The 11,989-nt window shown below is 36.4% G+C and overlaps 1 protein-coding gene across 2 annotated transcripts; it reads right to left on the bottom strand.

The window, feature by feature from the left end:
• Positions 1–3,928: 3,928 nt before the first annotated feature.
• LOC145224873 (neuronal acetylcholine receptor subunit non-alpha-2-like) lies at positions 3,929–9,840 on the bottom strand. 2 transcript variants are annotated; one of them, XM_080091477.1, is made up of 11 exons: positions 9,733–9,840; positions 9,473–9,666; positions 9,133–9,218; positions 8,912–9,066; positions 8,754–8,806; positions 8,599–8,681; positions 7,070–7,203; positions 6,736–6,967; positions 6,450–6,605; positions 6,145–6,235; positions 3,929–5,396 (listed from the first exon to the last, which is right to left on the bottom strand). In XM_080091477.1, the coding sequence occupies exons 1-11, from the start codon at positions 9,773–9,775 to the stop codon at positions 5,256–5,258; spliced, it is 1,368 nt and encodes a 455-aa protein (XP_079947603.1). In that variant the 5' UTR covers positions 9,776–9,840; the 3' UTR covers positions 3,929–5,255. The 2 variants fall into 2 exon arrangements, with proteins under 2 accessions (XP_079947603.1, XP_079947602.1); XM_080091476.1 differs by having other exon boundaries at positions 3,930–5,396; positions 9,133–9,242; positions 9,733–9,839.
• Between the last annotated feature and the right edge of the window lie 2,149 nt (positions 9,841–11,989).

An 11,989-nucleotide genomic window follows, 5' to 3' on the forward strand; every position in this document is an offset into this window, starting at 1 on the left:
TAAAAACGTTTTTTTTACTGAACTCAACATTTATAATTTTCCATAAATTTTTGTATTTTTGCATCAAAAATACCTCTGTAGCAGAGACAATTTGCAAGTTCTGAATTTTTTTTGTTTTTTGTAAAACTTTGTTTTTAGGCAATATAGGGTTGAACTGGTCTTATGTCTTAAGCTGTTTCCAAGTATAGAATTTCTTAACGTCAAGTTTCATTTTTAACCCAACATGAGCAACATATACTCATGCTAACATCAAAGTGCATGATACAAATGTCACACTTTAAAACTTTTGCATGCATGATGAAATTAATCACATGGGTTTGCAAACAGAATAGAATACAAACAACACATATCCATTTGTTGCTATATTAAAAAAAGTAATATTTGTTCTCTTGTAAACTGCATCTCCACAATTGGAAAGACATATTGCAGATCATTAATTTTCTCAGCACAAATCATTAATTTTCTTTTTGTATTACTCTTATATGTTTTGTGATTTACCTAGTATTTAGTTGACAAATGATGATGGTGCACTCCTGCTGCACATACACAAATTAGTGTAACACAACTGAAAATGCAATTAAATGGCATGTTTGACACTGGTTTGGGGGGGTTATACAATCAAAAACACACTATGAAATGCATCATCCCATTGCAACAGCTAAAATGTTGTTTTTTGATGTGTATTAAAAACCAGGTTGTTCACAGACATCCACTTCGTCTAAAATGTCTATGTCTACAAACTTAACCTACATCAGGTTGCTAAATCCAGGTACAGATTGCAAAAATTGGTGTTTAATAAAAAACTTTTTAGGCAATGTTTGATGTTAACCACATAAGAGATTGGTCATCAAATACACAAAAATTCCTACCTAAACCCATCTACCTATTGTCCCCCAAAAATTGACAAGAATGAAAACCTAAACCTGAGATTGTGCTTGTATTGAACTGCAACTAATCAGCCCAATCATAAGATCTGACAGAGAGCTGTCCGCAACTAGTAGCTATAAACTCCCAAAACAATAATTTGAAGGACATTAGTTAAAGAGTTACAAGACAATTAGAACAAGAAAACATCATAAATGATTAAGGCAATTTAACCTTAATAACCTCATATATTTTATACTTGTGTCCACTAAAAATATATGTGGCTCTAGTGTAAGACAACTTTTTACATATTCTAAAACTTCAGATAAACAGCTGAGTTGTTGTGCTACTTCAGTGACTTTTGAACTCATAGGACACTAGTGCACGGTAACAGATTTCCAATTGTGCCACAAAATACATTTGCTTTTGTAAAATGCAACCATTCTTGGGTGTTTTAGGACTTAATGACAAAATATTTGCATTCATGAAATATCATAGTTATGTTATTGGCAAACCCAAAGTGCGCCACAAAAATAAGATATAGTTTGCTAATACACCACATGCTTAGAAAGTTTGAAATACATTACTTCATAGGTTTTATAAATCACTAAACAATTGAACTGGTGAATGTTTGGATGCATTGCAAGCATTTACCTTTAATTAAAACTTTCATTCCCCTCTTATCAAAAAAAGTCGACACGCCTACAAGGTCATTATAAACATATCAAAAGGCATTTTTTTGCATTTGAATATATACATTTTTACTTTGCCAAAAATATACGTTACAAATTACAAGTCTGTCCTGCTCAGACTTAGCAGAGTCAGACCACTTCACTTCCCATAGTTCCCAATTTTACAGAAGAGATCTCATTTTCATTTTGCCCTTTGACCCTATTGACGTCATTTGGCGTCACTTAAACACATATACGCGACAAGGTAGTTTTTTCCAAACGATTCGAACAAATAATACAGCAAGAAAAGTATATTATTTTTTAAAGATTAACCAATATAAACATGTTATATGTACACGTTAAAAGACATAAAGCCAGTTTCAACTGACTGGCAAGGGAAATCGATTCTAAAGATGTGGATATTTTGAAACATAATCATTTGGGGTAGAGCTACTAACACCACACGTTTCAGATGATCCAAAAGTGCCTAATTTTTAAAACGGTATATCTCAAAAAATGCTAACGGTTAGGGCTATTAGGGTCGGGGTAAGGTATAAGCATTTAAAATTCAATAAAACTAACCCAAAAAATTAGTTACTAATGTAAAAATTTTATGTAAATATTTCCCAACCCAACCCATTTATAGCCGCTAAATAAATAATTCAGCTCTTTACGCCACCTATCGAAAATTAAGCACTTTTGGATCATCTGAAACGTATGGTGTTAGTAGCTCTACCATCATTTGGTACGTAACAAAAAAAATCTCCATGTGCCACTGCCTGTACCGTATGTAACGTTGTAGCACAACCATATTTAAATGGGCGAAATTCCTGACACTCCCAATAAAGCCTTTTCGCGCAAGCAAAGGCACTTTTTAAAGCACTTTGACATGTATTGACAGGGTAGGCTACATCCTTCTAATCAATGCAAACACTTGATTATTGCAGGAAACGAAACATAAACTTCTTTGCAAATTTACTGTTTTGGTTTTAACTGGACATATATACTTGGCTTAGTATATTAAACTATTTGTTTGAAAAAATATGGATAGAACGGCCGCGTTGGCATAGCAAAGAAAAAACAACACTTGTGTTCCAGCAGTGCTGAAAAAGGGATGGTGGAAAAATAAAAAGGTAATTGAGCTTTTTGGAATAGATCAAGTACAAATTGTATTATTTAGTGAAGTAAAAGCATTAGATTTTGAGATTTCATTTTCCAAACATATTATTATATTTCTAAAGAAAACTGTAGCCTACAGGCAGAATTAAGCGATAAAAAATACAAGTTCAAAGTTTTATTTTTAAAAACCCCTAATGGCGTGGCTGTGGATCTAGGGGGTAGGCTAGAGCTACTGACGCGGTGCCTCCTAGGAGATCCAAAAGTGCTTAATTTTTAAAACGGTATATCTAAAAAAAAAACGGTTAGGGCTATTAGGGTCGGGGTAAGGTATTAGCATTTAAAATTCAATAAAACTAACCCAAAAAATTAGTTATTAATGTACAATTTTTAAACATTTGCATCCTAAACCAACCCTCTTTAGCCGCTAAATAAACAATTCAGCTCTTTACGCCACTTATCGAAAATTAGGCACTTTTGGATCTCCTAGGAGGCACCGCGTCAATAGCTCTACCGACCTAGGGTATGACCCACACGTTAGCCTAAATGATGTTGAAAAAATATTTCGTGAAGGATAAGTCAATTTTTATAGTTGTAGGAGAGAGCGGGTAAAATGAGGTGGTGGGGTAAAATGAAGTTGGCGTTTTTTACTACCTACTTGCGCCACCATGCGCCAAATCTGTTTCTAGGTAGCCATCTTGGATTTCTATCTTGTCAACAAACAGTGCATTTTGGCGGGTTTTTGTAGTGTTTGTGTAAAAAAGTTTAAAAATGACGTTTTTCTTTGAAAAATGTGGTTGATTATTATTTTTTTTTTTTTGTGGTAACGTACATTTTAAAATTTCGGTGCAACATTCTTAATCAGCGGTTCTCAACCGCGCGGAGCACATGATCCCCTGAGAATCGAGCCACCAGGTGTTGTCCGGGGCGCAACAAGTGAATCAACGGCTAAAACACACGAGCGACTTGGCCGAACGGTCTGGCGCACCTGACCCACATACAGACATAAAAAACCTGATCGGGATTCATCCCCGGGAGAGTCCTGGGTTCGAACCCCGTGAAAAAAAAAACACGAGCGACGAACGCCACCTACACGTTGTTAAAATGAACCTACCTTTGGCACATAGTGTTATTAAGTTAGTCCATGCCCTTTGGTTGTGTCCCCTTTTTCTTAGTAATATGCCTATACCGAACTATAAGAGTATGGGTCATATATATTTGTTTTTATCACGAGCTGATACACCTTTGGTAATAGTCTGTCTAATTTATTCACTATTTTCCGCTTGAGATCTGCGTCGACACTGAAGTTGCCGTAAAAAAAACAATATTCGTTTACTCCATTCCTTTTTACTTAATGACGCTTGAGACAAAAAGCCAACCAAGGTGAAATATTTGAACGACTCCTGGAGCAGATTTGCCGTTACTGATTGATAATAATCGTTCCACTGTCATGTGGCATAAATTTGTGTGTCCGTGTTAAATTACGCAAGGTTTAGTCGACGAAGAGTCTTCATTCTTGACCCCAGTGTCATATTTCGCGAATTTACCATCTACATTCTACAATCTACAAGTTTATCGCAGAGCAGGGAGCCATGCAGTGCTGATTGTTACTTCATGAGAATCACGACCAATGTTGTGTTGGCAAAAAATCAGAAAACAAATAGTTTTAGGTACACTACTCACGGTTTTGAATAATCTGAGCAGAAAAATCAGAGCCAGTATATTTTCGTGTAAAACATAACCCGGAATTAAATAAAGATCAGGAATCAACACCACTCTACTTGTTTAATATCTAGCGGTCGCGCCTTGCCTCGGGTACACCTGTATGCAAACGTGTGCGTTTTATTTTATTTCCGTTTAATTGCTTTTACCTTATACTTTGTGTCGCCCTTTTTTACCTTTGTGTGGCACCTAGTTGCATGCCTTCTGTCGCTTTTAATTCTTATGACCTGATGATGACAATACCACTTTTCGAAACGTCGTTATGTTTTACAACACAAATATACTGGTTCTGTTTTTTTCTGCTCAAATAGTTTTACACTAGTCGAATTCAGAGCTGTAAGTAAAATCGGGCTGGGATTTTGGGTCGGATCCGAGCATATTTGTTCAAATCAGCGGTTCTCAAACAGGGGTCCGCAGTCCCTTTGGGTTTCGCCACGCGATTTCAGAAGGACCGCGAAGAGCTTATAGTCTTCTACAATCTTATGTAACATCAGATCTTGCAAGTGTATAGCAAAAATTAGTCAGACAAATAAGTTTTCTGTGACATAAAGTGGTCTATTGCTTCATTTTTTTAAGTAACAAACAGAGGCAATTGTTCGCGCACTATATAAATGTTGTTTTAGTCTTGTTTGTGACGTAATAAATTGCCCTTGAAACATTCCCACGCAAAAAAAAAGAAAAAGGAATCTACATAAATTCATCGTAAAAATTACGAAGGGACCGTTAAAACAAAAACAAAAAAAAAGTTTGAGAACCGCTGGTTTCAATGAAACAGGCTTGATTCCTGGCATATTTGATGTACACAAAATTATCCGAAACAACGCTTGGGTTTTTAGTTAATGTTCTGATCGAAATTGCGTCAACTGTAACCACGCTTTGCTATTATGAGTTTGTTACTTGGTTCGAATAATCTGCCCAAGCAGGAAAAAACAAGACAATTGTTCCGACAAACGACACGAAAATAAATAGTGTCAGAAATATACGATCCATGACCATAGCAGCGTACATCCACTCTTCCATTTCCTGCAAAGGACCCACTTGGTATTTTTGGATTGAAAAATAAGAAGTGTTAAAAACTCAAGACGCATTAAAAGACAAAACAAACATGAAATAAATAAATAAAACCGTTCCAGAGCAGGGCTTAAAAATCAAACAATTTGTTTAGTATTTCGTTGGGTAAAATTAGCTGGTACCAAAATCATCAACTGCGCTTTCATATTTCAGATATTGCACAGTTTGGCCAATACGTCTTTGCGTAGTTTCTAGTCTAAGTAAACATGGCACATAGCCGAGTTCTATGGCACGTAGCCGCTCCTGTCAATTAAAGTGCCGGATCGATTGTTGTGGTCCTGTTTATGTTTATTGACTTTTAAAAAAACAACAACTTAAAACCAGGGAGTCGAACCGGAACTGAATACGAACTCGCGAACCGGTTGGAGCCACACTGTAAATAAAAATTTTCTTAAACCGGAATTAAACCCCTATATTTTGTTTGGCGTTGAACACGAACCTGAACAGAACAAGTAAAAATGCATTCCGTAAGTTTTTTAGTGATCACCACAAAATTATTAACTTCAACTGTGAAGAAACACGCGAGATAACAGCTACATGGCGTATCAAAAAAACGAAACAAAACTCAAACCCGAAACATACATTTTTAAAAACCTGAACCGAACCCGAACCCTTCAAAACAGTAAAAGTGAACCCGAACCGAACCTCAACGCATATAACAAGCGGCACGACTTAAACTGTAAAAATAAAATAAACTCACCCGTCTTCGCCTGATGTTTTGCTTGATGCGCTTTACAAAGAAACGCACACATTTTAAAGCAGTTGCAAGATAGGGATCAGGAGATGTTGGTCTAAAAAGTAATGCATCGACTATCGAGTTAACATCGAGAGTGAGCATGTGAACTGTTCGATATATAAATAATGCTGCATGATTTGTTATGTTGATATTTCGGCAAGCACGTTAGAATGTTTGACATCATTAGCATTATTGTTCATTACAAAGTAATTTAACAAAACAACAAATAGACTATATCAATAACAAGAAAAAAAATAACTTTTGTCTACCCTAAACGGTCGCACTTGTCAAGGTCGTTTTGTATCTTAGCAGCGTTGAGATTAACCAGTGGCAAATTCCATTGAATACGTCCGGAAAACTCACGAAGACAAAGAATACGTGGAGCCGCTGTCAGTAAAATGTAACGCAACCTAACTGGCAGCGGCCTGCAACAAACATTTTGGTGAGCCTCACACTATTCACACGAAATCCACAATAACAAACATTACCTACACTTATTTTCGGTAACAAGTGTACAACAGACAACGAACAGGGCATGTCCTTCGGCATATTTACCTGTGAGTTGTATTTGTTCGATAATGTACGTTGATGACAGCGGTCGTAATTATAATAGACAGCGTTATAAAAATCATCGTAAAAAGTAAATATTCCCCAATTAGTGGTATGGCATTGGATGTAGACGGAATAATCTCGGTGATGACCAAAAGATAAAAAGTGTGTGCAAGCAGCACGGAAATGCACAAGGTAATCTTCTCCTGTGAGTCCGATGGTAAATAGAAAACAAGAGCTGAAAAAAAAAAACAGTTGTCACCAACAGTGCTTGTGCAATAGTGCTCATAAAAATTGTTTAACTCGGATAATGCAATAATACAAACTGTTTCTTTCCTACCCGTAAGAAAAGATATTCCCAAGCAAGGAGTGATAAGAAAAACAGTATAAAATAGCGGCAAACGTCTCATTATAAAACAATATGTAAGCCCATGTTTGCCAAACACAACATCGACTGATTGATCTTCCACGTGCCTGAAGACGTAGTAAACAATGTTGGAAAATTAAGGTATTCAAGACCAGTAAAATGCTTTTGAAAACATACATTTTACCCATTACGACATTTTTGAAACTAAGTGCAAAAAAACTGCCTCTAACACAGCGGTTCCCAAACTGGGGTCCGCGGACCTTTAGAGGTCCGTGAAGCAATTTTACGGGGTCCGCGAAAAGGTTGACGTGCCTCTATAGTCTTATTTGGCGTCAATTTGTGTCACTGAATAGGTTTAAATCAAAGTACAATTAGAGATCCACTGCCTCCATTACTATACAATAGATAGCCTTTATTGCATAACAACTATCAAGAATGCAATTGTTTGCGCACTATCGTAATGTTTTCTGTCTTGTCTGTGATGTCACAAACCGTCTTTGGATCGTTGTTATGTGTAATTTTGCATACCTAATAAGCTAAAATTCTGTAAATCAACTTTCGTATTGCTAAAATACACCTTCAGGCTATAATGGCAAAGTGACCGTTTTGAAAAAACAATGAAAAAGTTTGAAAACCACTAAGTTTGAAAGTTGTTACATTAAAAAGAATCGTGACTGCACTAGTGTACTATAAGAAACAATGGTTTTGCATTTTTCCTGTAGCATTGTTTGATTTTTGTAGGGCCGCGAAATATTAAAATAATTGCAAAGGGTCCACCAGGCAAAATTTTTAGAAAAGTTTGGGAACCGCTGCTCTAACACAAGAACAAAATACCTAAAAAGCACTGTATAATTGAGTTAATTTCTCTGGGTTTGCGGTTCAACCAGGAGTGCACAACCTGCAGTCGCATTTTCCACATATTTGGCTTTTAAAACTACTGTAAAAGATTTTTTTTAATCTGTAAAGGTTTACAGGCCTAGTAGACAAACTGTTTGGGCTTTCATTGTTTGCATGTCGAAAAATAAACAGGCAACACAAAGCGGTAGGTTGATTTTATAGCTAGGCATATTATTATTATAAAACCTAAGACCAACCCTTAAAGCTCTAACCGTCGGCATTTTTTCACAGGGTCAGCATTTTTACACAAATTGCATTTAAAATAACTTATTTGCTTGCGCCACCGACAGGAAATTAGCAAACCTAGCTATACTGTGAGTTCTTACGTTAGTAGCTCTATCACACAAAGCGTAATAATATCGATAGTGACGTTATATAAACAGTTGATTGGCAAATTGACTAATAAAACAAAAACAAAAAGTTGGACAATCTGGTATTATTGATAAACAAAGTAGTATGGGGTATTTTTTTTAAATACAAGTTATAATAAGTGATAAACAAGGATCATGGAGACTATATGGCGAGCGTTGGTGAAGTAATCACCTGTGATAAGGCCATCGATTACGAAAAGGTTGTGCACCCCTTGGTTAACAAACAATAGTTACGTTTTCTCGGCGTCGTAATGTTTGTCGACATAAGTTCTAACTATTTCCCATTCTCCGTTGTTTAATAAATATGTCAGATCCACCTAAAATGCATCAAGTTATATTTGTAACCAATAAAACTGTCGAAAAAGGGCCGATCATAACGCTAAACAAACCTTTTCTATCACAGGATCAAGCACTACTTGGGACTCGTCGTAAGTCCAGGAAGCTTAAAAATATAATAATCTTTAAGTTAATAATAGGCATTAAAAACAAATTCAGTTTTAATCACTGTCTTTTGTTCGAAACGGTTTTATCAAACAATATATCTTACCAAACTTCATCGAACAATTTTGGACATCAAAAGGAAAATATGTTACGTCAATTTTACACCAGCTTTTGAAAGAAGCAGGTGGTTCCCACAAAACTTGACCGTCGTATCGGATCACAGCTCTTGTCATGTGACTTGCGCTAAAGTTTCCATCAGTACTAATAGAAACGGTAATAGAAAATCAAAAGACAATCTTTAGTGAAAATATTACATTAAAACCTTACTTTCCTATTAGCACGATATCGGGAATCCATATGTACTCCGCAGGCACTTTCAAATAGGTAAGATTTTCAAAGTTTTGGGGGTTCCACTGTAAGTTAAAGTCATGCCAACTCTAAAATGTGTTGGCCAATGTAAAAAAATATTATCATAGCCTGTTTAATTTGATTTGTATAGAAAGCTATACAACAATTAATTTGACTTTTGGTGAACGAATATTTTTTCTTACTGCTGCAGCAGCCGCTGCACCACACCTTAACACTCACACGTTTAGTCGTACGATTTCCATCTCAGGTGTGACCCATGTCATGTATGTACGAGACATACATAAGATTATAAACTCACCTGCTTTAACCAAACATTTGTACTCATTAGCTGATGCTTTTCGTCCACATCAAGTAATTGTCGAACCACAAGTTGAAACTGAACAGTTACACGATCCTGGTAATGTTTGACGGGTCGAATCAGTTTGTTGTATCCACTTTCGTTCCCAAATACATAGCTAAATAACTTCTCTTCTTGTTGCATTTCAGCCGTACCTTAAAAGTCATCAGATTTGAAGCAAACCACAAGTTTTATTAATCATAATTAATTTGTATACGCACCAGAACAAAAAAAGAAACTCACTGCTAACAACAAAGACCACATTCTTGAGCAGCATGTCTCGGTAAATAAGTACACCAACAACTAGAATCGATAACACTCCCTACGATCAATAAAGTGCATTCGGAAGCAGCGTCTAATTTAGTCCTTTTTCGATGCAGTAACTCTATCGCAACAGCCACCGCGCGGTGAAAAAGGGTAACACTAAAAGTTTCAACTTTGGAAGTGTTAGGGGTCTATAGGCTACTGTCCGTTTCTTTTAGCAAAAAAGTGTGCAAATAAAATAATTAACGGTTTTGATCCGTTTACTTCGAGTGGCCGAAATAAGTTCATGACGTTATTTTTCGGTTGTTCGGTTTTCGATTTGGTTATTTTGTATTATGAAATCAGTTTTACAATGGTCCGCAGTGCAAAACAGGTATCTTGCTTCAGGTCATTTGTTCACTTGTAAGATAAAAATAAGCGCCACATGATTTCCTCTTTCCCAAACAGGAAACGTTTACTGCACGTCATTCAAAGGACCTTCCTCGAACCCCTTTTGTTAATAACACTTTTTTATGTTGCACAGCACAACTATTTGTCAACAATTTTAGTCAGTCAAATAATTGAACCTAGTTTAGAGCGAATATTGACCTGTAAAGCCAAGATGCAAAAGAATTTTGAACGCGAAATAAAATAAAAAGCAGTGGTGTGGAGATAATATCGGTGTAGTATTTAAATGTAAGCCGTCCTCTATTTATTTAAAAAAAAAAAAAAACTTTTAGCAGTCGCGGCTTTAATCGAATAAATAATGTAGCTAAATGTGCGGCTGACGTGGGTAAAGCTACTAACACCATAACTTGGTAGAGCTACTAACACAGGAACTCACACTGACAGGTTGGCTAACTTCCGGTAGGTAGCGACGCAAATATTTTAAATGCAATTTGTGTAAATACTGCCAACGGTTAGGGCTATTAGGGTTGGGCCTGAGGTTCCGTAAAGATAATAACCAAAAAATCAACCTAAAAACCCCAGTTCTTTATGTTAAATTTAGTCCCCAACCTTACCCCAGTCTCACTGTAAATTCTGAAAGCTCTACCCATAACTCAGGTCAGCCGCACATTTAGATCATTTTCGAAAAACCTAGCCTACACTTTTAACTCTTTTCTATGCATTGGTTTACCCACACCTTTAATCCTGTGTGTTAAACTGGGGACGCAGTGGTGGGATTCACCCGGTTCGCACCGGTTCTATACAACCGTCTCACGAAATTTTATGATATTAGCGAACCGGTTAGCATTAGTGGTTACTGTCAATGAACTTTTTGTAACAGAACCGGCTGAAAAATATGACTTTCGTGATAGAACCGGCTGACAAAAAATTTGAATCCCACCGCTGTGGGGACGTGCTTACTTCACCAATTTGGCCCACATTCAAGTGTTGCAAACTAAGGCAATAAGACTCATATGTAACACTAACATCAGAACACGCCTTAATAGCCAATATACAAAGACATTCGCATACTTCAAATTAATGACAAGCTTCAATAGCAAACCTATAAATTTATGTACAAGTTCGACAAACACCTTCCGCCTTTGGTGTTCAACCCGTATTTTATACAAACCCAAGTCCACGATCACAACACCCGGCAAACTAAATTTGAACTACCATCATCCGCATGTAGGCCTACAAACAAACTCAGGTATGAAAAGCCTGCAATACTTTGCAATTAACCTTTGGGCCCAAGTTCCAAATTCCGTAAGAACACTTAGCTACTCCAAATTCGTCTCCTACGTAAATCGCAGTATCACAATAAACCCGTTGACAAATACGCCATTGTCCCAACACATGTTGTTTTGTAAAAATCCAATGCGACAGAAAAATCTAGGTGCGAACTCATGGCCTTATCTTACATTTCGTTTATTTCAGTTCCGCTGCTGCAATGTTGTTTTCAGTCCGCTTTTAAAGTTACGGTTAATATTTTTTAATTATTTTTTCATCGGTTCTCTCGTCATCTGTTTTCCTATTTTATTTCCTTACGCGTTTTCGATTTGTTTACCATTTATCCATCCACTTTCCCCTGTATTTCTTCGCATGATCACGCCTTGTTCATTCACTGTTTTGTTCCTTCCTATACGTATTTATTTTCATTCATTACCGGTTTTTGTCATATTTATTATTAGTATTATTATCCAAATCGCATTCTGGGTTTCCTACCACAATCACCTTTTTTCGTTCAGTGCCCTTTTCTTTGTTTCTTCTGTACAAATTGTAGTAGCC

The sequence above is a fragment of the Phallusia mammillata genome, chromosome 4 (genome assembly GCF_965637545.1).
Source record: "Phallusia mammillata chromosome 4, kaPhaMamm4.hap1.1, whole genome shotgun sequence".
Lineage (NCBI taxonomy): Eukaryota > Metazoa > Chordata > Ascidiacea > Phlebobranchia > Ascidiidae > Phallusia > Phallusia mammillata.